General features: G+C 42.6%; 1 protein-coding gene across 7 annotated transcripts in view; it reads right to left on the bottom strand.

Annotated features, from left to right (window-relative positions):
• The window catches only part of LOC100678873 (Golgi SNAP receptor complex member 1), a 72174-nt gene that overhangs the window by 23258 nt on the left and 21490 nt on the right, over positions 1-27426 (bottom strand). For 5 of the 7 annotated variants that reach the window (XM_031921442.2, XM_031921430.2, XM_032601327.1 and 2 more), the window contains one exon: positions 21132-21307. In XM_031921442.2, the coding sequence (XP_031777302.1) occupies positions 21132-21307 (176 nt within the window). Of the gene's footprint in view, positions 1-21109; positions 21308-27426 lie in introns of all 7 variants that reach the window. The other 2 variants (XR_004345128.1, XR_004345129.1) reach the window with 1 other exon arrangement.

Genomic DNA, 27426 nt, shown 5'->3' on the forward strand with positions numbered 1-27426 from the left:
GCGATCAGTCGTCAGCTGTTGAAGTCGCACCATATTGTGCGATGAATCAGCTGACGAAACGGCCGTTCGTAGTGGGACTCGGAGTAGAGCCCAACGCTAAACGTGATAGCGTGGGAGGCTCTACCGTGTCCCCACGAGATGTGCTGCGACGCATGCGCTCTAGCGACAGCGAGTCAGCCAACGGCGACGACTGGCACACAGTTAGTCATAAGCGTCGTCGGCGGGGCTCGCGAGTAAAGCTTTTCGACGGAAGTCGGAAGCGAGAAGACTCCTCGATCTCGTTGTCGAGTGACAATGAGAGCCAAGAGAGATCTTCGAGTTTGTGCTCGAGTGAGAGAGACAGTGTGTATACTGTGATCCCGAGGTGCGAACGGCCAGGTTACTTGCGGTTGTCCGAAAGGACGATAGCAAGAACCGCGGCCTGCGCAACCTCCAGCACAGTCAGTGACGTGGCCGAGGGAGATGTGTTGCGAGGAGGCTCGGGCTCAAGCATAGACGTCAGCGTAGACAGCGGCTATGCGAGCCGAGTGAGTGTCGATCGCAGCGAGAGAGACGCTCGTGTGAGAGAGTTGGAAGAATGCGGACTCACTCTTGAGGATGCGAGAGCTCGAGTCTTTGAGGAGGAGCTTTCTGTAGCTTGGCAAGAAGCTTACGAGGAAGCCCTCCTGGAAGCTCGAGCGAAGCTGCGGGACGAGTTAGCCACGCTAGAGCATGAGCGGCGGCTGCAACGAGTCCGTGAGGAGGCGAGGGAGGCGGCGCGAGAGCAGGTACGGGTCGAGGCGATAGAACAGACGCGTAAAATGGAGGAAGAGCGAATAGGGCGAAAGCCATGTTTGCGAGCCCCAGTCAAAATGGCTGATTCAGTTCGCCCAGATACTCTAGACCAGCTGAGAGGCAGACCGTCTGTGTTCACGAGTGATATTGGTGACGCGGACAAAGAGTTGCTAGAGCCAGAGCGCGAAACGGTGCGACGCCGCGTCTCTTGGGGCAACTCTGGAGGTCGGCCGAGTATGCAACGGAGCTGTGTGAGCTCGGGTGAGGAGTCGGAGGAGGAGAGTGGACAAAGAGAGAAGAGTGCGGAAGAGGAGTCGGAGGAGGAGAGTGGACAAGGAGAAAAGAGTGCGGAAGAGGAGTCGGAGGAGGAGAGTGAGAGGAGAGAGAAAAGTGCGTCGAGAAAGAGACGGAGACAGAGAGGTTTGCTGAGCAGTGACAGCGAGCTCGAAGTTAACTCGAGCTGCGAGTTTAACTCAGCGAACCTGACGTCATCCGAACGCCGGAAAAGATCAGCCGACTCGCTCAGGGCTTTGGAGTTCCTGAAGCATTGGGAACTCCAGTTCTCGGGCGAGAGTGATCACGAGGAGGCGGAGGAGTTCTTTGATCGACTGTGTGAGTGCAGAGTAGCGTTAGCGGTGCCAGACCGCGAGCTGCTAGCGGTGTTGCCGTGCATTTTCAAGTTGCAGGCAAGCCGCTGGTATCGGGCGAAGAGAAAGAGCCTACGAACATGGGAGATGTTCTGCCGGGCCTTTCGTCACCGATACATGGTTCCGTATTGTCGGGAGGATTTGGAGGAAGATCTGCGCAAGCGAACGCAGCACAGAGAAGAGAAGATTGCGGCGTATATCGCGAGTCTTCAGTATCTGGCTTCGCGCTTTCGCCGACCTCCATCCGAACGTGATTTGCTTCGTATCGCATATCAGAACCTCCTTCCGGAATACCGGAGAGCTATTGGCGAAAAGTGCGTCAACAGCTGGGAGGAGTTGGAGAGGTACGGCCGACGCTGGGAGCGGCTAAAAGAGTTAGATAGCCGTTACGCACCTCCGCTGCCAGCGGAGAAGATGCGCGTTCCCGGTGCGGCGTACAAGGAGGAAGGAGAGACCCAGAGAGCCGCTGCAGTCGAGAGGACAGAGCATGCAGGCCCTGGTGACGAGTTGCCTTCTATCGAGGTTGAGGAGAGGACGAGTGAGAGAAAGAGAGCTTCAACGAGGAGAAAGAGAGCTACCGTATGGCGCGGCCTGGTGCGTCCGACCGCTAATGCCGTGGCTCGAGGGGAGAGGCGAGGAGATGGTACGTGCTTCACCTGCTGTAAAGTGGGGCACCGGGCATTGAATTGCCCGGAGATGATTTGCTGGGCATGCCAACAAAAAGGACATTCACGAAGGAAATGTCCTGCGCGTAGGCAATTGCCACAGACATCATGACAACTTTGCAGACGAGTGAGCCACTCAGGTCTGTGTCTAGATTGCCGGAGAAAAATGGCAATGCTAGAAAGACGGAGAGCTGAGGAAGGAAATGAGAAGAGAGAGAAGTCAGCGGAGGTGGAGAGAAAAGGATGTGAGAGAGTAGTGCTAGAGAGATGTGCAGGGGAGAGAAGAGTGTTGGCCTGGGACCTAGTGAAAGGGTTAAGGCCAACTTCTTCGAGAGAGGAGTCAGCGAGAATGGAGAAGAGAGGAAGTGAGAGAGTGGAGCTGGAGAGATGCTGCGAAAAGAGGAAAGTTTGGACCCAGGACCCAGTAAAAGGTTTAAGGCCAACTTCTCCGAGAGAGGAAGCATTGTTAAGGGGAGGGGATTGCGACGTTGCAAACGTCGCAGCCGCGTCGATACGAGGAATCTCGTTCGATGCGGCCAAGCTCTGAGTGCGCGGAAGAAACAAGCGAGTTGGATTGTTGTTGTCAGTGCCAGCCTGACCTCGAGTTCGAGGAACGGGCCGGCTAACCGTCCACGTTAGCGCGAGAGTGAGCATCGTTGGCGCGTGAGTGAGCCTCGACGGCGCGTGCGCTGATTGGTCCTCCGCATGTCGCGAGCCAATCAGTGGGCGCCGATGTGCGACTCGCTATCCGCGCGGACTGCCAGCCAATCAGGCGCGAGGAAGATGCGCGGGCCCGACGAGCGCGAGTGGAGAGTGAGCGCGAGAACGAGCGGGAAATCGGGGAGTTCTCTCACGACTGTCGACGGAGTACGTCGACGTGCGAGAGAGATACGTGGCCTCCTCTGTTGCGAGGAGAATCGGGAGAGTCTCCCGAGGTTGTGCGAGTGTGCGAGAGTGTGAGAGAGTCATAGGTGCAGCGCGTTGGCACGAGCAAGTGCCGACACCCGGACGAGCCAGCAACCATCCGCACGAGAGGAAGGAAGCTAGCCAGTCCGCCATCATTGTCCGGAGGACCAGAGCAACCAGCAGCATTGGCGTGGGAGAGCCGAGGAAGCTAGCCGTCACCAGGTCCACGAGAGTCAGGGAGGCGCCGGCGGGAGCTCCGACGGACGTCCACCAGGGAGAGAGCGAGTAAGAAAGTATTAGAGAGAGAGAGAGAGAGAGAGAGAGAGAAAGAGATAGAGAGAGAGAGAGAGAGAGAGAGAAAGAGATAGAGAGAGAGAGAGAGAGAGATCCGAGAGTGAGACGAGTGTGGTGCGGGCACACTAGAGAGAGAGAGAGAACTCGAGAGACCAGGGTGTTGGTGTACAGTGCGGGCGCACACCAAGACGTCTTCTGCGCGAGGCGTCTGGCCAGCGCACGCGAGAGAGAGAGAGAGAGAGAGAGAGAGAGAACAGTGCGAGGAAACGCGTGTGCGTGAGATAGAGACAGCGCAAGAGAAAACCCTATAGCTGCGCGGCTGCAGCAGGTCGGGCTTGCCACAAGCGGGAGGCATAGCCCGCGCGCGCGAGAGAGAAAGAGAGAGAGAGAGAGAGAGAGTCAGCCGTCAGCGGACTGGACCTGGGCCTGTGGCCCGCCGTCTGCTGCACGAGCGTGGCTCGTGTTTAAGCGTCCCAGTGTAAGCCCTGCGTGGCTAAACTGTGCGCGGGAGGCACTACAGCCACCGTATTGTAGGGAAGGGCTGGGCGAAATACATGTGCAATAAAACTTAACCATTGTGTGTGATCATTTTCCCCTCTCCCTAGCGTTCTCCCAAACGTGATGATCGCGGTCAAATCCTACGTTTAGAAAAATCCTAGTGCATGCGAGGCTCTAGGTGTTGCGCACCTGTGTTGGGAGGCACAGCGTCGCAGACGAGTTCCTGCGTCAAGTCACAAGTATTCGAGAACAGTAGTCGATGATCGGAAATAGGAGTACTTGCACGAGATGTTTGCGCAATCTGAGATTGGTACTCTTTCTAAAAAAGTAAAGCCTGTACATTAGCGAGTGAGCACGTTTACACACTTGTGTAACGTGCTCCTTCCACAAGAGTCAAGCACCAGTCCCAGATTACGCACAGAGGATTCAAAGCTGACCTGGGCACCCCCGATATTAATGAAAGTGTTAGCTGTTGAGGGAAATAGATTTATGTAGTATGGGGAGCCCAGGACAATTGCTTTGGTTTTTGTAACATTAAGTTTAAGCTTGTTTTGCGCAGCCCAGCCCATTATCCTCTCGGCATTAGCACTCATCTTGTTTGATAAAGAATCGAGCTCCTCGAGGTGGCAATGACTGTAAATTTGCAAGTCATCCGCGTAAATAAGATGGGAAACAACGGAGTCTAGACAGAAACCGATGTCGTTGATGTACAATGCAAACAGCAGGGGACCTAAGACGGAGCCCTGCGGGACGCCGATGTTAAGACGCTGCGAAGAGGAACGCTCGCTATTGTCACCAACGACGGCTTGCTCTCTCCCAGTGAGATAGGAGGCAAACCAGCGGATAACCGGCTTAGAGAAGCCGAAGGTGGATAGCTTCCTCAGGAGCCGGACGTGTCATACAGTGTCAAACGCCTTGCTAAAATCAAAGAGTAGAAGGAGTATCACATTCTTTTTGTTTATCCCGACCCTGACATCATCAGTTAGCTTAATTAGGCCAGGCTGAGTGCTGTGGCCAGTGCGCAAGCCTGTTTGATAGTTGTCTAGTAAGAGCATTGATTCAAGGTATTGTGAGACTTGCCTGTGCACCAGCCACTCCAGGGCCTTGGAGAGAAAGCAGAGAAGTGAAATCGGACGGTAGTCAGTCAGGGCTGTTGGTGAACTGACTTTGTTGAGTGCATGCACAAGTGACAATTTCCAGGCAGATGGGAAACGGGTTTCGCTCAGAGGCAGGTTGAAAATGCGACATAGTAGAGGAGCGAGAACTGGCAGTGATTTTGAGATAACAACCTGTGGGATGCCGTCGCTTCCCCTGGCCTGGGTGTCGAAGTGCGATACTGCAGCCAACACGTCCGATTCCGTTATGGTGCCAAACTCGAAATGTTCCGGGAGGTCAAGACTTTCCAGGGTTAGAAGATACTCCTCAACAGCAGGAGCTAATGGATCATTGGAGATCGAGCTGAAATGCTTGTTGAGTTCATCTGTGCTAAAGAGAGGTGGCAAAGGGGCCTTAGTTGCAGAAATTCCAAGTTTCTCCAGCTCTCTCCAGATCTCGGTAACATCAGTCAAGGTTGACAGGCGTGAATAGTAATAATTCAGCCTGGCTTCCTCGACCTGTTTGTGAGCATTGTCTCTAGCTAGTCTGTATAAACGGAGATCTGAATCAAGCCTGGAGTCCCTGAAACGCCTGTCAAGTCTCTCCCTCTCAGATACAAGGTCACGAAGAGCCGTGGCGAACCACGGGTGACGTTGTTTTCTCGGTGTTACAGTCCGTAATGGGGCGAGATGATTAATGGCGTTAGTGAGGTTAGCGTTAAGTGTAGAGATGCATTCATCAAGTGATGAAGCGGTGAGGGATGACCAGTCACATGCGCTAAGAAAGTCCCTTAGCTTCTCGGCGTTGATTCCCTTAAAGTTTCTGTAGGAGTATGTGTTAGGTACGTATCGTGGAATCTATACGCCGAGAGTGGCCGTGATAAGGTCGTGTCCATTGATGAAAGGTGAGTCTTTCTTCCAGTGTGACAGCAGGCGATCCTGCTCGTCGATTAGACACAAGTCAAGCCAGGTATCCGAACCCTGTTTATGATGCGTGGCACCATAGGGGACAGAAGAAAGGGAATTTTCATCAATGAAGGCCTTGATAAACTTGGCATCTTCAGACGAAGAAAGCTGGTCAGAGTTGAAGTCTCCCATTATGACCTTCGTGGAGTAGCTGTGCATGTGGGTTGTTAGCTGGTCAATAAAGTTAGAGCCTTGGAAGAATGGAGCGTGAGGAGGACGATACACAACCCCCACGAAGATCGGAGATATTCCCTTTGCCGATTCCTCGCAGCAGAGATATTCAGGCTTACCTGGCTGGCCAGACCATTCACCATCAGATGATGAAATAACGCTAGCTGTCAGTGATTTACGTATGTAGAGGGCCACACCTCCTCCGTTTCTGTTTCTGTCCAGTCTGTAGAGTATGTAGTCATCCAGTGAAGGGATGGACGTAACCTTGTCGCTCAACCAGGTCTCGGTAACAGCTATTACGTGAAATGGAGAGCGAGTGGATAAGAAAAGCATGATCATCTCAATATGGCCCGTAAGCGAGTTCGCATTGAAATGACAGACGCCGTGAAGATTCTCCCGCGAGGCAGCAGATGTCGCCACGATGTTGATTGCAGTGAGAAATCAAGCCAAGCCAAGCAGTTTTGGAGGTTAGGGGCCTTGTAGAAAGTTTGCAGTGGAAATGATTTTTTTTTTTTTTTTACATGGCATTTGGAACTCGAAAGTTCATCGCCTCATCTACGCAAGCCTTCCACGCTGCCCTATCTTGTGTCAACCCCACCCAAGATGCACCTCTCCGATCGACACCCACCCGTCCTATTTCTACTAGATCCGCTTTTACGTTGTCCTCCCATCTACGTCTAGGTCTAACTAGAGGTCGCGTTACCATCGGCCTGCCCTTCATGACACGCGCTGCCGTACGGTCGTCTCCCATTCTCGCTACGTGCCCTGCCCATCCCAATCTGCGCGATTTTATTATTCTGTTAATATTTGGTGACGCGTACAGATTGTGTAACTCATCATTGTGTAGTCTCCTCCATTCCCCGGTTTCCTCATCTTTCTTCGGCCCGTATATTTTTCGCAAGACTTTATTTTCAAATACCCTAAAACGGTTGTCCGCCTGCTTAGTGAGAGCCCACGTTTCGCACCCGTACAGAACCACCAGCAGTATTATTGTCCTGTATATTCTTATTTTAACGTTTTTAGACAACAGCCTCGACTTAAGTAAATTACTCACGGCGTAGAAGCAAGCATTACCCGAATGGAGTCTCTTATTTATTTCGACATTAATCTCGTTTCTATCATTTATGGTCGTACCCAGATATCTGAATTCGCTAACCTTTTCAAAAGTAAAATTCCCAACTCTGAGATCTTCCTCCCCTCTGCAGATGCCTAGCTTATCCACAATCATGTACTTTGTTTTTGATTCACTCACTTCTAACCCTGTATACTCCACTGCTTTTATGAGGATTTCCGCGTTTCTTGCTACCGTTTCCCTACAATCCCCCAGTATATCCAAATCATCTGCGTAGCCTAGTATCTGCGTTGTTCCATTAAGCGTTGCGCCCAGCTGGCTAACCTGCATTTTTCTAACGGCATACTCTAACGTTAAGTTGAACAGCACCGTAGAGAGTCCATCCCCTTGTTTTAAACCATCGCGTATCATGAAGGGTTCTGATACATTACCGCCTACTCGGACCTTTCCCGTGCTTCCGTTCAGACATATTTGAATTAATCTCACGAGTTTTTTCGGTACACCGAGAAGTACTAGAATTTGATACATTTTGCTTCGCTTAATAGAGTCGTACGCTTTTTTAAAATCTATAAATAGTTGGTGTATGGTTTCGCAAAATTCCCACTTTTTCTCTAACAACTGTCTTATGGTAAACATTTGATCGCTCGTCGATCTGTTGCGCCGAAATCCGCACTGATAATGTCCTACTATATCTTCCGCGAATGGAGTGAGTCTAGCTTGTATTACGTTTGACAGAACTTTGTAGCACGTTGCTAAAAGTGAAATACCCCTATAGTTATTGCAGTCTGTCTTATCCCCCTTTTTAAAAATCGGTATAATGATAGATTCCTTCCAATTTTCGGGTATTGTTTCATTTTTCCAGATGGCACATACTAGTTTATAGATTTTGAAAGTGAGCTCGACGCCCCCATATTTGAGTAACTCAGCTGGTATAGAGTCATTTCCCGCAGCTTTGTTGTTTTTTAGTTTTTTAATCGCGGCCTCTACTTCTTGGTAGCTCGGTTCCTCCACGTGGGGTTCAGCAGTATGAATTTCGTCCCCTAATTCTTCGCTATTTTCGTGCACGTTTAATAATTTATCGAAATAATTTTTCCACAGCGACAGTAATTCGTTGTCATTTGTTACGAGGTCCCCGTTTTCGTCCTTCATCAATTGCGCTCTACTCTTCAAATGAGGTTAGCCCTTTAACATGTAAAAGTAATAATCTGATAAAGTATCGTTCTCTACGTTCGTACCTAGGAAAAAAACACATTCGCCTTAAGATATATGTATGTTACGCCCTGACTACCCTTTATAGAATAGTCAAAACGTAATGATATGAGTAGTGGCAAAGGCTGTAATAAATGTTAATTCGCGCCTAACACTCTCACTGTTAGTAAATATATAATAAATCGCACGGTTTGTTCTTTAGTAAAGAATGAATCTAGCCTTTTAATCTTTTGTAAAAAATAAAATTTGCTTCGCCATTTCACAAGAATAAATGCCGAGTTTAATTCTTTACCAAATGATTTAATCTTTTTAGAGTGTTTTGTATATATAAAATATCTTCGTTTGCTTCCAAACATACTGGGCAATTTGGATTTTCCTCTATCTTGAAGCAGTGTAGGTAGGCTCGAAAGCACCTATGTCCGTTAAAAAACTGCGTAAGGTAGTAATTCACTTCCCCGTGTCATCTATTAGTCTAGCCAACAATACGTAGTATGAAGCGGTATGCACTCAGCTAGGGTTTGTTTATTTGCGGGTTTCCAAACTTCTTTTTGAATATTGTCACCACGCTGGCTTTCTTCATATATATTTTTTCGTTCTGTTGCTAGAAGTTCAATAGGCGGCATACTTAAAAAACGCACACTGCATATTCTGATACTGTTCGGTAGGCAGAAGCGGCCCGCAGTGGACTTTTTCTATAAACTGTTGACAGCTTTCGTGCATAGGACTTCTCCAACATAGCGTCCGCCTAAATTGGGGCACCGTATAACATAATTGATGTAGTTACACTGACTAGGAGTAAATGTCAACTTTACGTTGGTCCACCTACATTTGACATTAATCGCGATAGTGCAGCACCGACGTTTGCTGCCTTATTGCTCACCCGTATGAGGTGCTGCTTAAACGTTAGTCTGGCTTCCATGGTGATTCCCAGGTACTTAATGGTCGGCTGAGAGTCTATTTCGTGTCCGTCCACTGTCAGCGTTATTTTCACCCTACTAGATATCGACGGTCGATAATGAGAAGCAGCTAGTCCAGACAAAGTCTCAGAATGCAGCTACTCCAGAAAATTTCTTCAGGGGGCAGCTACTCCAGAAAAAGTCATGGAAAACAGCTACTTCAGAAAACAAGCCAGAAAGCAGCTGCTCCAGAAAACGTGTCAGAAAGCAGGTAGTCAAGAAAATCGTCCAACAATCAGATTCCTTTTCGGAGTAGCAAGAAGCAGCTACTTCAGAGCTCGTTTAAAAACGAGACAATTCAGTGCGCGAGTCAATAAGTAGACATCCCAGACAACTTTAAAGTATTCGATTAGGCAGGAATCGATAGTGTTCAAGCGCGGGGGGCCTGTTTTTTAGTTTTTTAATCGCGGCCTCTACTTCTTGGTAGCTCGGTTCCTCCACGTGGGGTTCAGCAGTGTGAATTTCGTCCCCTAATTCTTCGCTATTTTCGTGCACGTTTAATAATTTATCGAAATAATTTTTCCCCGTTTTCGTCCTTCATCAATTGCGCTCTACTCCTAAAACCCTTTCTGATGGCGTTAAACCCTCTGTACATTTCGCGGGGGTTATTTTCCTTACTGTTAGTTTCTATTCTCCTAGTAAGATTCTGTTGATACTCACGCTTCTTATTTCTGTAGATCGCGCTCGTCTGCTTCCTTACGTTAGAATACTCTTCTACGGTCCTATCGCTTCTATTTTGTAAGCTATCTAATTTAGCCTTTTTGCGCCTTTCAAACCAGAGTTCGCACTCTTCGTCAAACCATGGTTTGCTCTTTGGCTTTTTCTTTTTACCCAGTACTTTGTTCGCGGCCTCTTTTACCGTTTTTTCGATGTCCCCCATAAGCTATTCGGTTCGTCATTCCCCTCCGGCGATGTGTTTGCTTCTTCAAGTGCCTGAAACCTGTTATTAATTTTTATCTGGTACCTAATTCGCTCTGTTCTATCTCGTAGTTTCTCAATATCGAAGCTTTCTACCTTGTTTGCTCGCTTACTATTTTGATTCGCTACTAGTCTAGCTCTTAATTTGGCTACTACTAGGAAGTGGTCCGAGTCGCTATCTGCCCTGCTGTAAGCCCTTACGTCAAGAACATTAGTATGACGCCTTTTTTCAATGAGGAAATGATCAATTTGGTTCTGCGTGGCCCCGTCCGGCGATGTCCACGTTGCCTTGTGTATGTTCTTGTGCTTAAAACACGTAGTTTTGATTATAAGATCTTTTGCCGCCGCGAAATTTATGACCCTAATACCGTTATCATTGCTGGCTTCGTGCCGGCTTTCCTTACCTATAGTAGGCCTAAACATTTCCTCCCTACCTATTTTAGCATTGAAATCGCCTAATACTATTCTTGTGTCGTAAGGCGCGAACTGGTCGATTACCTGCTCTAAAGTTTCGTAATAGAGATCCTTAGCTTCTTCTTCTTTGTCCTCCGTAGGACAGTGTACATTAATAAATACATATCTATACCATTCCCCTTCGATAATGATGTACGAGAGCCTATTATTGACGGATTTAAAACTTTTAACCGAATGTATGATGCTTTTGCTTACGAGAAATCCAGTGCCTAGAGATCCCCAACTCCCGGCCCTATACAGGTACGTGAAGTTACCCGATGCTAGTACTCCGCCATCTGGCCACCGCGATTCCTGTATTGCTACCAAACCTAGATTGTACCTATCAGCTTCCTTTACGAGTTCTTTAAACGCACCTGCTCTGTATAGACTGCGAACATTCCAAGTTCCGACCCTTAAGTCCCTTTTGGTTCGGATTTGATTTTTTGAGCCATGATGTTATGTTAAACCCACGCGCTTCGGATCCTTCGGAGAGAGAGAGAGAGAGAGAGAGAGAGAGAGAGAGAGAGAGAGATAGAGAGAGAGAGAGAGAGAGAGAGAGAGAGAGAGAGAGAGAGAGAGAGAGAGAGGAAAACAATAGAGTACGTTGAATGCCGTTGAATACTATCAAGCGTGGCACGAGACACGAGAGAAAGCGAGGAGAGGTGCGCGAGGACGGCTCCTTAAGGACGCGGTCTTAGCTAGTGCCGGAAGCAAGAGGCCAAGGGGAAGCCCGACTAATAGCCCTGAAGAGAAGAGCGTGGAAAAGCATGTTAGAAAGAGGCAACGACACGAGAGAACAGCAATGCAACGTGAGACTTTCACCCCGAGAGTCCCTCACAATGCACCAGAGCAATTGGCAAAAGCCAGGCCCAACAAAAACAAGAGTCTAGTGAAAAGTGAACTAGTGAAAATGGGGCAAGAGGACGTACGCGGAATTCATGGGGAAAATCCGAAGGGATGTAAACCTGGAGACCACTGGAACGAGGGTGCTGGGAGTCAAGCAAACAGGTGGATACGTCCTCCTAAAATTGGGAAGAGGGTCCGACAGGACAGCGTTTACTGGGGTAGTAGAAAGGCCAGTGCTGGGCCTTGGATAGGTCAAAAAGGAAGAACGGAAGGCCACTCTAGAAATAAGGGACATGGACCCAGACGCTACGGAAGAAGAGGTGAGAGCAGCTATAGATAGAGCCCTGGGAAAGCCAGAGAATGGTAGGAGGGTGACCCTATTAAGGCCAAACACGAGGGGCCTTAGAATGGCCATAGTGATACTCAGCAAAAGAGAGGTCGCAGTGCTCCTAGAAATAGGACACATCCGCGTCAGCCTTGTAAGATGTAGGATTAGGAAGCGTATAAAGGTAGTGCGGTGCTACAAGTGATTAGGCTTTGGGCATTGGAAGGGCGGGTGTAATGGTGCAGATAAATCGACCATCTGCTTTAAGTGTGGAGTAGCCGATCACCGCATGGCCCAATGCCAGATGGAAGCGAGCTGTTTTCTCTGCAAAGAGGATGGACAAAAGGAAGAAGGCAGTAAACGTGTAGCTGGCTCCGGCAGCTGCATTGTATTCAGGCGCGCCTTGGACACTGCGAAGAAAAAGGAAAGAGGAGCCTGGAAAGGTGGCAATAGCAGACGAGAAGCAGATGACCGGACGATGCAGTAAGAAGAAGACGAGATGACGATCACATCAACTAGAAGAGGGCATAGAAGCCTTTTGCCCCCCCCCAGCGAAGCAATACTTAAAGGTGTCATCGCGGGGAGGTCATATAGGAGAAAGAGCTAGGTCCAACAACTTACTTAGGGTCGGTAAGGAGGACGGAGAGGATTCTGTCGCCGTTGGAACTTAAAGGCTAACGACAGCTATAAAGACAAAAAAAACACACACACTCGTTCTGTATCTCGCTCGCTCGGCTGGACTCGTCCCGACGAAGTCAGTAAGGCAGCGCGCCGAGCTCGTACTCTTACTGTCATAAATTTAGCATTAGACACGGTTTTAATCCTTACTCAAATTTAGGAAAATTAACTCAACAATACATTGTTGATGCTTGGGTAAAAGTTGTAGGTTCACGATTATTTTTTTAAAATAAAAATTAACACCATTAAAGGACAGTATTATGTAAAGGTGTCATAGATAACTTAAAAAATAAAAGTAACTATGACAACATTAAAATTGGAAAAATGGTTATATTACCTTTAACATTTTCAGGAAGTCCACGATCATTACAACAAAACTTTTTAGATTCAATGAAAATAAGTATTATAAGTATTATATTCAATGAAAATAGTTCAAAAGTATGGTAAACCAGATGTTTTTATTACTATGACATGTAACCCAAAATAGAAGAAAATTAAACAAAATTTGAACAAAAATGTATCAGCTATAGATAGACCTGATTTAGTAGTAACAGTTTTCAATGCAAAAGTTAATGAATTATTAAATAAAATTCTTAAAAAGAACATTTTTAGAAAATATATCGCATATACTTATGTATTTGAGTTTCAGAAAAGAGGTTTACCACATGCGCTAATTGGCTTTTATTCATAAAAATCATAAACTGAACAATCCAGATGATGTTAATAAACTTTGTAACTGCGGGTTTTCTTGCTACCCCAGTTATGGTGCAATCCCTCGCAAGTGGCTTGGAAAATGGCCCGGTGGCGCCAGGCGCTCCTCGTGATCGCCAGAGTCTCGCGACTCTTTGTTTCTCGGCAAGAGGGTTTTTTGCACGTAGTTTGCTCGGCTAGCTGCAGCCCCGAAAACGGTAAGAAGAGAGGGCGGTTCGGGATAATAGAGACACCTAGTTTATCAGACGGAACTGTATATTCTTAATAAATTCTTACAACTTATAATCGTTTCGTACAAATTACTAAGATAACCCGTGAACAAAGGCAACTCCGATAAACAAATACCCGTAAATGAAAGATATCCTGCTTGACATGCGCGCGTCTCAAGGCTCAAAAAGCAACCAGATCACACATACTAGCTCGCATTTTTCGTTTCTCACTCACTCACACAATTACGTCGCAAGCGAATTCCACTAACGCCGAACGACTTATCCTAGGATTGCCCGACCACCTTACGCCTCGTGCGTCCAGGTGTCGGCGCCAAGTATTAACCTACGTTTTCACAAAATAATTCTACACTTATATCATAAAAATTCTTAATTCTACACTTCGCTTATTACCCGAGAAGATAACCCGTATAAATGAGGTAACCCTTTATTCGATGTGACACAATAAAAAGGGATAAAGAGATAAAGATAGCGATCCGGAGGTAACTAACGCATACGCGAGATAACCATTTCGTTCGCAAAACCGAACATGGAACTGCCGTTCAAGCGCGAGACGGATACGACCGGAGAAAACGGAAAACGATTCACTGATCTTAAATCCTTCTAGCTTGAACAACGGGTGAAGTTGAAGTTGAGGCACGTCCGTTCGAGAGCAGTCGAAGCAGGCGAGTGCCGGCTCGCGGCCGCCACTCTATACTCCCTAGCCGCCGTACCGCGCGCACGCTGATTAGTCAACGCATCGCGGCCCGACGGCCCGCTCGCTAGCAACACTATTGTTTCACGCGCCGTTGCCGTTGAGACGCTGTATTTTTTGTTCCTGGTGTTCGCGCGGGCGAGCTGCCATCACGCTGGTCCTGCTGCATTAGACGCTCACGTAGGTAGATCCCACAAAGGGCTCCGCTACCTGCATCGGCTGTCTTACGGTTCGCGGGGCCGACTTGAACGCCCTGTCGAGGTGAAAGGTCGCTGCTGCTGCGCCAACGTTGCTGGTCGTCTCGCATCTCTCACTCACAAGTCGGCGACGTGCGTTGTCCTTTTCGTCCGTCGTAGCCACTGCTTCTCTCTCGTCGTTCGCTCAAAAAATAAACGACGCACTTAGACACGTTCACTCTCTTATTCACACATGTACATTTAAAAAATAAACAGTTTGTATCCATGAAGGAAGGGTCAGAAAAAGAGTTGATTGATTAAAACTTAAACACAACTTTGACTGCGTGGTTTGAACTAAATGCAAATGATTCGCAATCTAGACAGTACTTGTATGTTAATATACTATATTTTTACGATTTCAATTAAAAAACAAAGAAATGGACACCAAGAAAAAGAGTTTAGAAGACAATTATAAGTAGAATGTACTTTGTAAATCCGAAAGATCGTGAAAGATTTTTTTTTAATATTATTATTATTACACGTAAAAAGGGCTCAATCTTATAATGAAATAAAAACATTGGAAAATGTTACATACGCAACATTTCATGAAGTAGTTGTAGCTAGAAAATTAATAACCACCGATGAAGAATAGGACAAATGCTTGGAATAAGCAATTAAGGTTGAATTTCCTAAAACTCTGTGTAACCTGTTTGGTTATATATGCGTATTTCATTACCCAGTAAATGTTTAAAAATTATTTGAAAAATATTAAGCATATTTTTACAGTCCATTGTTAACTAAAGAAATACGTGAAAATATCTTACTAAAACATATCAATTCTATTTTAACAAGTCACGGGTATACACTGACTGATTTCAATTTACCTCAATTTAGTGAGGATTTTGAAGCGACCAAATATAAAGAATTTTATGCAAAAAATAAAATTGAAAATGATTCATTACACAATATAAGCTCTTTAACGAATAAACAACGTGAAATTTTCGATGCAGTAATAAATAGTGAATTAATAAAGCTAATCAAGTAAAGTGTTTCTTTATTGATGGACCTGGAGGTAGTGGAAAAAGCTACTTAATAAATCAAGTGGCGCGGTAGCGCCGCAAAGGCAAGTTTCAATAACGAAGTTAGGCAGTGCGTACCGTACTTCTTGGTGCTAGAATGTTTAAATCAGTTATGTTTTCTGTCTAGGTACATGCGGTCGACAATGACACGATTAAGGTAGTGCGCTCCGTAGCTTTCATTGTTTAAGTGTGAAAACTGATTCTAGACACCAAAGGCTATGGAGCGTATCACCAAGATATTGTCATTGTCGACCTTATGCACTTGGATACCATACACGAGAGATATCGATATTCCCGTAATAAAAATCTCAGTATACACTACCTGAACCATATCATCATGTATTTCATTTTCAGAAAAAATTGAAGGTACTTCAATAAGTTCGCCCAAAAAGACATGAAATCTCTAAAAAAAACTTCACCGTAGTAAAAGGTTAGGCGTGTTTGATACTTTGCGTATCATCATGCATGTCAGTAATTTTGTTTACAGAGAAATTACAGATTAAAAAACAACTGAGATCAATTATAAAAAGTTAAGTTTACAATCATATTATTTTATTTATAATAAACTTAAGTAATATATTGATCAATTACAAACAAATATCAAGATACTTACTACGTAACTTGCCATGCCCTTTACATTTTGTTTATGGAGTTGTCTAATTGTAAGTGTTACTTTCTGCATATTTTATTTTTGTACATAAACTTGTTATTTTAATAAAATGAAATATTTTAAATGTAAAAGTATGGGCCATGAACAGGGGTATGACAAGTTACGTAGTAAGTATCTTGAGAGCTGTAATTGCGTTATAAATAAAATAATATGATTGTCAACTTGATTTTTTTTTAATTGATCTCAGTTGTTTTTTAATCTGTAATTTTACTGTAAACAAAATTACTGACATGCATAATGATACGCAAAACATCAAACGAGCCTAACCTTTTTATTTTGGTGAAGTTTTTTTTTAAAGATTTCATGTCTTTTTGAGCGATACAATTATCACTCATTTAAATAAAGAAAAAATAATTGTTTTACTTGTAGCATGGACTGCTATAGAAGCAAATTTATGAATAAATGGAAGAATTTCACATGTAATTTTTAAATTACCATTCAATATAAATGAAGATTATAAGTGCAACATTACGCCTAATTCAATAGAAAAAATCTGGAAAATGTACAAGTCATAATTTGGGATGAAATAACAATGACATTAAAACATGCTTTTCAGACAGTGGTTAAATTATTTAAAGACTTATGTAATAATGACATTAAATTTGGTGGCAAAATAATGATTGTATCAGGTGACTTCCGACAAACACTACCTGTTGTCAAACAAGGAAATTGAACAAAAATTATGGAAAATTGTGTAAAAAATGGTCATTTATGGAGTAAATTCCAAAAAATTGCTTTAAAAGATAAAATGAGAGTTAGTAATTGTGACAGAGAGTTTTAAGAATGGCTATTAAATTTATATAAATTGCTCTGATAATAATAATGCCAATAAACTTTGCAAAAGAGTAATTTTAGCGCAAAAAAACAATGATGTACTAAAAATTAATAATAACATTTTAAATAAGACATGCAAAAAACCACTTGCGAATATTTTTTCACCGTTTTTTTTTTAAATTATTTTAAAGCCTCGTTTTATAATTTTCACCCCCAACATAAGGGATGATAATCAAGTGGATGTAGCTGTAACTCCCTGCAAAATTTACTTATCGCGCACCGTTCTAAAGTGTGATAGAATCACTTTACAAGATTCTATCTCGCGAAAGAAACAGAGACTGCCGGATCACGTAAAAAGAGCCCCATCCCTTACGGCGCGTGTGAGCGGCCCCCCGCGCTTGAACACTATCGATTCCTGCCTAATCGAATACTTTAAAGTTGTCTGGGATGTCTACTTATTGACTCGCGCACTGAATTGTCTCGTTTTTAAACTAGCTCTGAAGTAGCTGCTTTTTGCTACTCCGAAAAGGAATCTGATTGTTGGACGATTTTCTTGACTACCTGCTTTCTGACACGTTTTCTGGAGCAGCTGCTTTCTGGCTTGTTTTCTGAAGTAGCTGTTTTCCATGACTTTTTCTGGAGTAGCTGCCCCCTGAAGAAATTTTCTGGAGTAGCTGCATTCTGAGACTTTGTCTGGACTAGCTGCTTCTCATTATCGACCGTCGATATCTAGTAGGGTGAAAATAACGCTGACAGTGGACGGACACGAAATAGACTCTCAGCCGACCATTAAGTACCTGGGAATCACCATGGAAGCCAGACTAACGTTTAAGCAGCACCTCATACGGGTGAGCAATAAGGCAGCAAAAGTCGGTGCTGCACTATCGCGATTAATGTCAAATGTAGGTGGACCAACGTAAAGTTGACATTTACTCCTAGTCAGTGTAACTACATCAATTATGTTATACGGTGCCCCAATTTAGGCGGACGCTATGTTGGAGAAGTCCTATGCACGAAAGCTGTCAACAGTTTATAGAAAAAGTCCACTGCGGGCCGCTTCTGCCTACCGAACAGTATCAGAATATGCAGTGTGCGTTTTTTAAGTATGCCGCCTATTGAACTTCTAGCAACAGAACGAAAAAATATATATGAAGAAAGCCAGCGTGGTGACAATATTCAAAAAGAAGTTTGGAAACCCGCAAATAAACAAAACCTAGCTGAGTGCATACCGCTTCATACTACGTATTGTTGGCTAGACTAATAGATGACACGGGGAAGTGAATTACTACCTTACGCAGTTTTTTAACGGACATAGGTGCTTTCGAGCCTACCTACACTGCTTCAAGATAGAGGAAAATCCAAATTGCCCAGTATGTTTGGAAGCAAACGAAGATATTTTATATATACAAAACACTCTAAAAAGATTAAATCATTTGGTAAAGAATTAAACTCGGCATTTATTCTTGTGAAATGGCGAAGCAAATTTTATTTTTTACAAAAGATTAAAAGGCTAGATTCATTCTTTACTAAAGAACAAACCGTGCGATTTATTATATATTTACTAACAGTGAGAGTGTTAGGCGCGAATTAACATTTATTACAGCCTTTGCCACTACTCATATCATTACGTTTTGACTATTCTATAAAGGGTAGTCAGGGCGTAACATACATATATCTTAAGGCGAATGTGTTTTTTTCCTAAGTACGAACGTAGAGAACGATACTTTATCAGATTATTACTTTTACATGTTAAAGGGCTAACCTCATTTGAAGAGTAGAGCGCAATTGATGAAGGACGAAAACGGGGACCTCGTAACAAATGACAACGAATTACTGTCGCTGTGGAAAAATTATTTCGATAAATTATTAAACGTGCACGAAAATAGCGAAGAATTAGGGGACGAAATTCATACTGCTGAACCCCACGTGGAGGAACCGAGCTACCAAGAAGTAGAGGCCGCGATTAAAAAACTAAAAAACAACAAAGCTGCGGGAAATGACTCTATACCAGCTGAGTTACTCAAATATGGGGGCGTCGAGCTCACTTTCAAAATCTATAAACTAGTATGTGCCATCTGGAAAAATGAAACAATACCCGAAAATTGGAAGGAATCTATCATTATACCGATTTTTAAAAAGGGGGATAAGACAGACTGCAATAACTATAGGGGTATTTCACTTTTAGCAACGTGCTACAAAGTTCTGTCAAACGTAATACAAGCTAGACTCACTCCATTCGCGGAAGATATAGTAGGAGATTATCAGTACGGATTTCGGCGCAACAGATCGACGAGCTATCAAATGTTTACCATAAGACAGTTGTTAGAGAAAAAGTGGGAATTTTGCGAAACCATACACCAACTATTTATAGATTTTAAAAAAGCGTACGACTCTATTAAGCGAAGCAAAATGTATCAAATTCTAGTACTTCTCGGTGTACCGAAAAAACTCGTGAGATTAATTCAAATATGTCTGAACGAAAGCACGGGAAAGGTCCGAGTAGGCGGTAATGTATCAGAACCCTTCATGATACGCGATGGTTTAAAACAAGGGGATGGACTCTCTACGGTGCTGTTCAACTTAACGTTAGAGTATGCCGTTAGAAAAATGCAGGTTAGCCAGCTGGGCGCAACGCTTAATGGAACAACGCAGATACTAGGCTACGCAGATGATTTGGATATACTGGGGGATTGTAGGGAAACGGTAGCAAGAAACGCGGAAATCCTCATAAAAGCAGTGGAGTATACAGGGTTAGAAGTGAGTGAATCAAAAACAAAGTACATGATTGTGGATAAGCTAGGCATCTGCAGAGGGGAGGAAGATCTCAGAGTTGGGAATTTTACTTTTGAAAAGGTTAGCGAATTCAGATATCTGGGTACGACCATAAATGATAGAAACGAGATTAATGTCGAAATAAATAAGAGACTCCATTCGGGTAATGCTTGCTTCTACGCCGTGAGTAATTTACTTAAGTCGAGGCTGTTGTCTAAAAACGTTAAAATAAGAATATACATAACAATAATACTGCCGGTGGTTCTGTACGGGTGCGAAACGTGGGCTCTCACTAAGCAGGCGGACAACCGTTTTAGGGTATTTGAAAATAAAGTCTTGCGAAAAATATACGGGCCGAAGAAAGATGACGAAACCGGGGGATGGAGGAGACTACACAATGATGAGTTACACAATCTGTACGCGTCACCAAATATTAACAGAATAATAAAATCGCGCAGATTGGGATGGGCAGGGCACGTAGCGAGAATGGGAGACGACCGTACGGCAGCGCGTGTCATGAAGGGCAGGCCGATGGTAACGCGACCTCTAGGTAGACCTAGACGTAGATGGGAGGACAACGTAAAAGCGGATCTAGTAGAAATAGGACGGGTGGGTGTCGATCGGAGAGGTGCATCTTGGGTGGGGTTGACACAAGATAGGGCAGCGTGGAAGGCTTGCGTAGATGAGGCGATGAACTTTCGAGTTCCAAATGCCATGTAAAAAAAAAAAAAAAAAAAAAAAATAATGAACAATGCTAAAGTAGAACAATCGAATATTAAAGATACAAACATTTACGCTAAGAATATTGTATACAAGGAAATATTATAAACAGTACAATATTATAACAGCTGCACTATTTTCTAAATGCTCCAGTGGAAATATGAATTCTGATCTAGAAATAAGAGAATCGGCTGCAGCATTTTTAAAATATGAAATTGGCTGCAGCAATTTTCAAATGAAGCGCTGGAAATATGAGAATCAGCTGCAGTAATTTTTAAATGCAGCGCTAGAAATATGAAAATCGAAAACAGCATTTTTTAAATACAGCGCTGGAAATATGAAAATCGACTATAGCACTTGACTAATGCAGCACCAGAATATGACTCTCGTAAAATTAAACATACCAGCATGTTCCCGTAGTGAGAGTAGGGCAGCACATCATGCTGGCTAATGCTAGAAGGATCATTGCAGGTTTACCTTACTTACTTTCAGGTGATACACTACAGCGGCACAATATAAAATAAATTGAGCTGAACAACAATGAAGTAAACAGTTATTTATTTAATTTAAAAATAAGTTTGTAAATACTCAGCGACAAGGGAAACGAGACTGTTACAGAATGAACATGTAATTCTTGGCTTTAAAGTGAGTTATTGTGTAAATAACATCTATTTGGTATCGAATTTTAAATGTTATGTGTAACTCTAGGACAGATAAATAATAAATTAATAATAGGCAATCGAAACATTTTTTTTTAATTAAGTTGAAAAATGCTTTTTTACAATTATCAGTACAAATCAAGAATCAGCATTACCTTTATATTTTAAAATTATTACCTTGGCTAATAACGAATCTATTTCTGACGACATGTTTTCAAATACATGGTCTTCATGCAACAAGGGCACAGTTTCTAGAGGTGCATGACTCAGAGTCATATTTATCCCCAATTTACTAAATGCAACTAATTTAGCATCAATTTCATTTTCTAAATGTCTTGCTTGCTTGCGTAAGTCTAGAATAAAATAAATTATATCAATTTAAACATGTAAGTAAAAATTATTCTGATTTACAAAAAATGTTTTATAAAGAAATATTTCATTTCTAATACGTGTGTTACTTCAGTAACAATTATTATCATTATAAACAGCACTCTTAAACTAGACGCACTATTTAATCAGAAATAGTATATTGTGTATCAAGGACGTAAAGTGGGCTTTTTTAGACTAAGCGTGGAGTTTGCAGTACGAGTCAGTACAGAAACTATAGTTTTTTGTAACACATGCACTATTTCTGCGTTTAAGTATCTATTATCGCGCAGGTAGTGTGAATAAAAGGAGGAAACCACCTCCAACCTACTGTGCAGAAATCCTGCTTTGGCGGGGTCAAGGTATAGGGCTGGGCGTGAGAAGTCTACCCAACAGGGACGGAAGAATTAAACTGAGTAAGTTGTGATCAATATGCCTATTTGCCGCAACTATCAACAAGAAATTGTAAGTAAGTAGTTTCAGAAGGTACAGTAAACCTAAAACTAGGACTTAAGCACAATAAGTTTCGCTTAAGTACATGCGAGGGCCGCCATAGTTCAACTTCGTCTAAGACTTGGTATACTACTTGCAATCAAAAACTACATTTAATAAGATATCTGATCATATAATATTGTAAAAAAGTGGGTCTACAGAAGTTACTCGTGCAATTGTTTTGAAACTGTTGGTAAAAAGTCTGTTCGCACTACCACAATTTTAAATTTTGTAACCATAGCGTAGGGTTCAATTTTATAACTAGTATAATATAGTTTAAAATCCTATAGATGACATTATATCGTCGCTCCCTACGAAGAGTAGCACTATTCAAATTTCCCGTCATAAGTAGCACAACTCATTTGACGCACGCTTGACTAGCACAACTAAAAATTTCCCGCGAAGATTAGCACAACTCGCGCATTTTCCGCGAAACTAGCACAACTCAAACTTTAAACAACGAATTTCTATAAAAATTTCCCAATTTTTGCGAAACTGTCCCTGATGAACATTTTTAAATAGTCACAATTTAAAACTTTCTACCGAATTTAAAATTGTTTTCCCAAATACAATAATTTTTTACAAACATTTTTTTAAATTGTTTACTTTTTTAGAAATTTCCGAAATTGTTTAAAACTTTAAGGTTTGTCTGTCTTTGTCCAACGTTTTCACGAACTTAACCAACCCAATAATCCAATCAAAACGTAAAATACTGACATTTTAAGTAATATAAGTCGCGAGTTGTGCTAGTCTTCGCGCGAAATACGTGAGTTGTGCTACTCTTGGCGGCATTTTTGAACTGTGCTACTCTTTGCGGCAAATCGTGAGTTGTGCTAGTTTTTGTTTTAAAATTCGAACTGTGCTAGTCTTCGTAAGGAGCAATGTTATAAGATACTTTATCACTTTTAAAATAAGATAATTTGGTAGGTTACTTTTAAGGGGGTTGAGTCGCTACAATATGCTTTAAAAGTGTGTTTCCATTACCCACTGAGTCGCTGGAGAATGATTATCCCCCCCCCCCCCCCCTACAACTCCCGTCGGCACTGAGCAACGAAAGCGCATAAAAGCGGTATCGTCATCTTGCACAGTCTGTTTCTGGCGTCCGCCCGGTGAACATCGTCTTCCCTTCCGTCTTTCGACTCTCGAGCGCGGAACAACTCCTGGAGGACAGCCAGCCTAGGACAAACATAGAATATAGGAAAAAATAAGAGAGATCAATGCTTTGATATTTTTCCCCCGCCGAAACAATTCATCCTTGGCGATCCAAACCTCTCCCGGAGCGACCGCGACAAGCGAGGCTCTCTTGGACGTCCGCGCTCCGCAGCTAAAAGAACGGCAAGCTCCTGCTCTCGCTCAGTCTGCTCGTAACCGACAAGCCATAAAGTTGACCGGAGAAGCCTCGCTTCCTGGATGCACTTCAAACCGCTAGGGGAACGAGCTCCGCGACCACATCGCGTGTTCTCTATCCAAGGTTTGCGCTCCGCAGATATAAGAGCACTCTTAGCTCGCTACCTCGACGTTTCTCAGTGCTCTTGAAACGCTCCGACTGAGCTCTTTTTAAATATTATATTTTAATATGGTCCGGGATGTCGTGGTATTTGAATCTCTTCTTATTTTGAAATTCAATTAATATGATACTAGCAAAAAACGCTCGCTTCGCATGCAATTTACAAATGAATTGTAATGATATTTAATTACTTGATGTGTCATTATTAAATATGCTGTTAATTATTAAATGTACACTCGATAGTAGTTAATTCTAGTAGAACGTTTTTGAAATGCTCCAATCAGATTGCCAGATTGATAAATTCTAACCAGTTAAAAGCACGATTTCAAAAACGTTCCACGAGAATTAATTACCGTCGATTATAAATGAATATATTTAATACAGCCAACATTCTATAAAAGTAGTTATAGCTACTAGTACACAGGACCGGTTTTAAAATTATAGAATAAAATAGAAATAAATTCTGAATATTAAAAAATGCTTTCAAACTCTTTGTAATTATTTGATGACAGTATTCATTATATTAACAGAATCTAACAATAAAATAATATTAATTTAACTTTTTTTTATTTACATTTATAATATAACGTAAATTATAGCATTATAACAATCATAACATTTACATTCTGTACTGAAATGTAATACAGAATACAATATTTACTTTTATATTAAATGATAACGATATCTTAAATCCCTAGCGAAAAAGAAAAATGAAAACAACAACAAAATTTCGGAATTAAGACATAGACAACAGCAATCTTTTGTTGTCTTCAGTTTTATTAAGTTTTCTAAATTCTTTAGTTGGATTTACTTCTTTTTCAAGTATATAATTTTACGATTTTAAAAATGAGTAAAAAATAAATACAACAGACAATAACTATTAATAAGTGAAGACAACAGTTTTTTCATAGTTCAAAGCAGTTTTCCTCATTTTATAATCGTTGTCTTCTACATTCACTAGTTTTTTCCCAATCAAAACAGCTATTTTCGGATTTCTACACGTTTTTCTCAACTTTTTAAAAACACGCCTTTTCCAAAACAAATCGCAGTCGCAGAGAGCCGAACGCACGGAGTAAGCATCTATCTGCACGAAGATTCTGAGAAAAGAGGACTAGACTTTTCAAGCTAGAAATTGTATAGTTGTCTTTATCTAGTTTTTTTTTATTGTTTACAAACCTGTATCAGTGTTTGTTTGAGAAGACAGAGCCACGCGCAGTAGCAAAGTACGTCCGGCCTTGTCTGAACATAAACATTAAAATAATATTTTTGAAAATTGTAACCTTTTTTTAATAACCACTAGTCAGCTGATCTTACTCACCTGCTGAACTTTAATGCTTGATGCTTGACATATATAAAACTGATCTCACTAAATTCATTAACTTATATTTATAAGCATATACAGAAACTTTGCAAGCTGCAAACACTTGGCAATTCTATCAATGATTTCATAAATTTTGAAGGAGAAATTAGAATAGAATTCTTATACAAATGTACAGATTTATGAAGATGCCCTGATAGAAATGCTTATCAATGCTTATCGGTAAACTGTTGGCGAAGTGACGTGTTTAGCAGGTTCGTTTGCCAAACATAATAACCTGTTAGGTTATTTTCTACCAGGGTGGAAACCAAACTTATAGTTGCCAAGCTCTGCCCAAAATTCCTTTTGATCTAAAAATTTTTAAAACTATGGAAAAATTAGCATTTTTTATGTACTTTCAATTAATGAGGGGCGTTGTTTAAAATTTTGTTCCCAGACGGAGCTACGCGTTCCCTAACCTTAAAAAATTACTACTTTACGAAATGATCAAGCTGTCAGAAATCAGAGGGGCTCAGAAAAATTCTAAGCAACGACTATTTTCATTTATTTTGAACTGCTGAACAAGAATCCGACGGTATTTTTTACCGATACCTCAAGCGTTCTTCCCTAACCTCAAAAAACACCCCCCAAAATTGCTTTTTCACGCAGGTGAGAGGTTTATCCTGTGATCGACGGAAGGAAAATTATTGACAGAGAGTATTTTTATGTATTTTGTGCTGCTGAACACGAAACCGGCCGTCTTTTTTACCGATACCTCAAGCGCTCGTTCCTAACCTCAAAAAACACCCCCAAAATTGCTTTTTCACGCAGCTGAGAGGTTTATCCTGTGATCGACGGGAGGAAAATTATTGACAGAGAGTATTTTGATGTATTTTGTGCTGCTGAACACATCCGGATCCACATAGCCAGTCTGAGCAAACTGTAGTGGATTAGAGCGCCAAGTAACGGAAGGAAGATTGTAATTTCCCACCATAACAAGCTGACAATCAGCATTGGCCTCAGCCACCGTCTCCAACCCATCAACATATTCCTGGTATCGTGTCGTATCAGAATTTGGCTGAAAATAGACCGCACCCAGAATCATGGTGGTGTCTGGAAGGGAAATTCTGATGAATATTTATTCGAGTAAGGATTCGACAAATAATTTAAAGGAGTTAATATAATCCCTTACTGCAACAAGTACGCCACCACCTCTTTTGAGACCCCAACAGCCAGAAGGTCACAATCCCTTCTATAAATCCGATAGCCAACCAGTCTGAGTTCGGCAGATAATAAAGCGGGTTGCAGCTAAGTCTCTGTGAAAACGATGATGTCCGGTAAATAAGCAAGTTGAAGAAGATGGGAGCGAAGATAGGTTAGCTTATTTACCAGTGAGTGAGCATTTTGGTAGTAGATGGTGAGCTTGGCTTTATCCGCGGTACAGCAGCTAGCTTTGGTTTCTGTTGGCAAGAAAAAACCCTTGCTTTTTTTTGGCGTCGATGAGAGCCAAACTACCCCGAACAAATTTGACAGTCTTGGGTTTGTCAGGATAGTCACAATTGTACTTGCTTGCTTCCTCAAGCAGCTGACGACGACGTACACGCTGGGCTGGTGTAAGGTCTGCGGCAACAGAAATCCCAGATGGAAGAAGACTCCTGAATGTGATCACCCTGATCACCTTATACTGGTGCTGAATCTTACAACTAATGGAGGGAAAGTTCCTGGAGAAGTCGGCCTGACAAACTTCCTGACGTTAATTTTATCAAGATCCAGACTGGAAATCCTCAGGATCTCCTTGACAGTCGCCAAATCCGCGTCAGACCCGCCAGCTAGGACGTCATACAGAAGAAGATTGCGCGAGCGGTACAGCTGGTCCTGGGCCTCTGACGCAGAGTCAAGAGAGGCAAGAGCCTGGACAGCTCGACCATCAGGCAGTGGTGCAGAACAATCCCCAGACACGACAACCGGACCAGCCGGAACAGTAGCAGGGCGCTCCTCAAGGGCTTTCAAACGGGCATCCAGCTTAGCGACTTCCGCGCGGATGTTTATGTTATTTTTAAAAATACCCCCCCCCCCCCCCCACTGAAAACGTACCTTAAAGAGAATCAAATTATTTATCTCTATACCGCAGAGTTTAGATTAGTTTTTGAGTTATAATGGTTTAAAAATTTGCACGTTTTGGTCCAACGAACGGTAATCTATAGAACTTCTTAACGAAATCATGTTGATGAATTATGATAAGAACTACTTTCTGTATAAATATCGTGATATTCTACTTATTCTTTCCTGAGAAAATTCAATTACTGAAAAAACCTGTATTGACGAGCGTGATATGAACTGAATAAAAAGGCATGAATCAAGTTAGAAACTTGGCTACTGAGAGCCAGCTGAGATTAGTGACCAATAAATTATAACAACTATAATAATAACTATAGAAAAAGTATCAATTTAAATAATCAGAACAAAAATACAAGTAATCCTAATTGGAAACAAATAAGCTGCGAGTATTGTAGAAGGAGAGGACATCCAATACAAGAGTGCAGCAAATTAAAGAATCTAGAGAATATGGCTTAAGAGCGGAAAAATTGCAGTTACTGTAAAGAAGATGGACACACAGTGGAAAATTGTCAGGAAATCAAGGCATTGGAATCAAGGGCAAATAAATCATATGGGAAACGACTAACGCCTTCTCCGGGCGAGTGGATGAGGAGTAATACGGCTAATGCACTCGAAACAAATACTGGCACAGCAAATTTAATAAAAACAAGAGATACACATGAAAAAAATGTTCTAAACACAGAGAAGTCGGA

The sequence above is a fragment of the Nasonia vitripennis genome, assembly GCF_009193385.2.
Source record: "Nasonia vitripennis strain AsymCx chromosome 1 unlocalized genomic scaffold, Nvit_psr_1.1 chr1_random0005, whole genome shotgun sequence".
Lineage (NCBI taxonomy): Eukaryota > Metazoa > Arthropoda > Insecta > Hymenoptera > Pteromalidae > Nasonia > Nasonia vitripennis.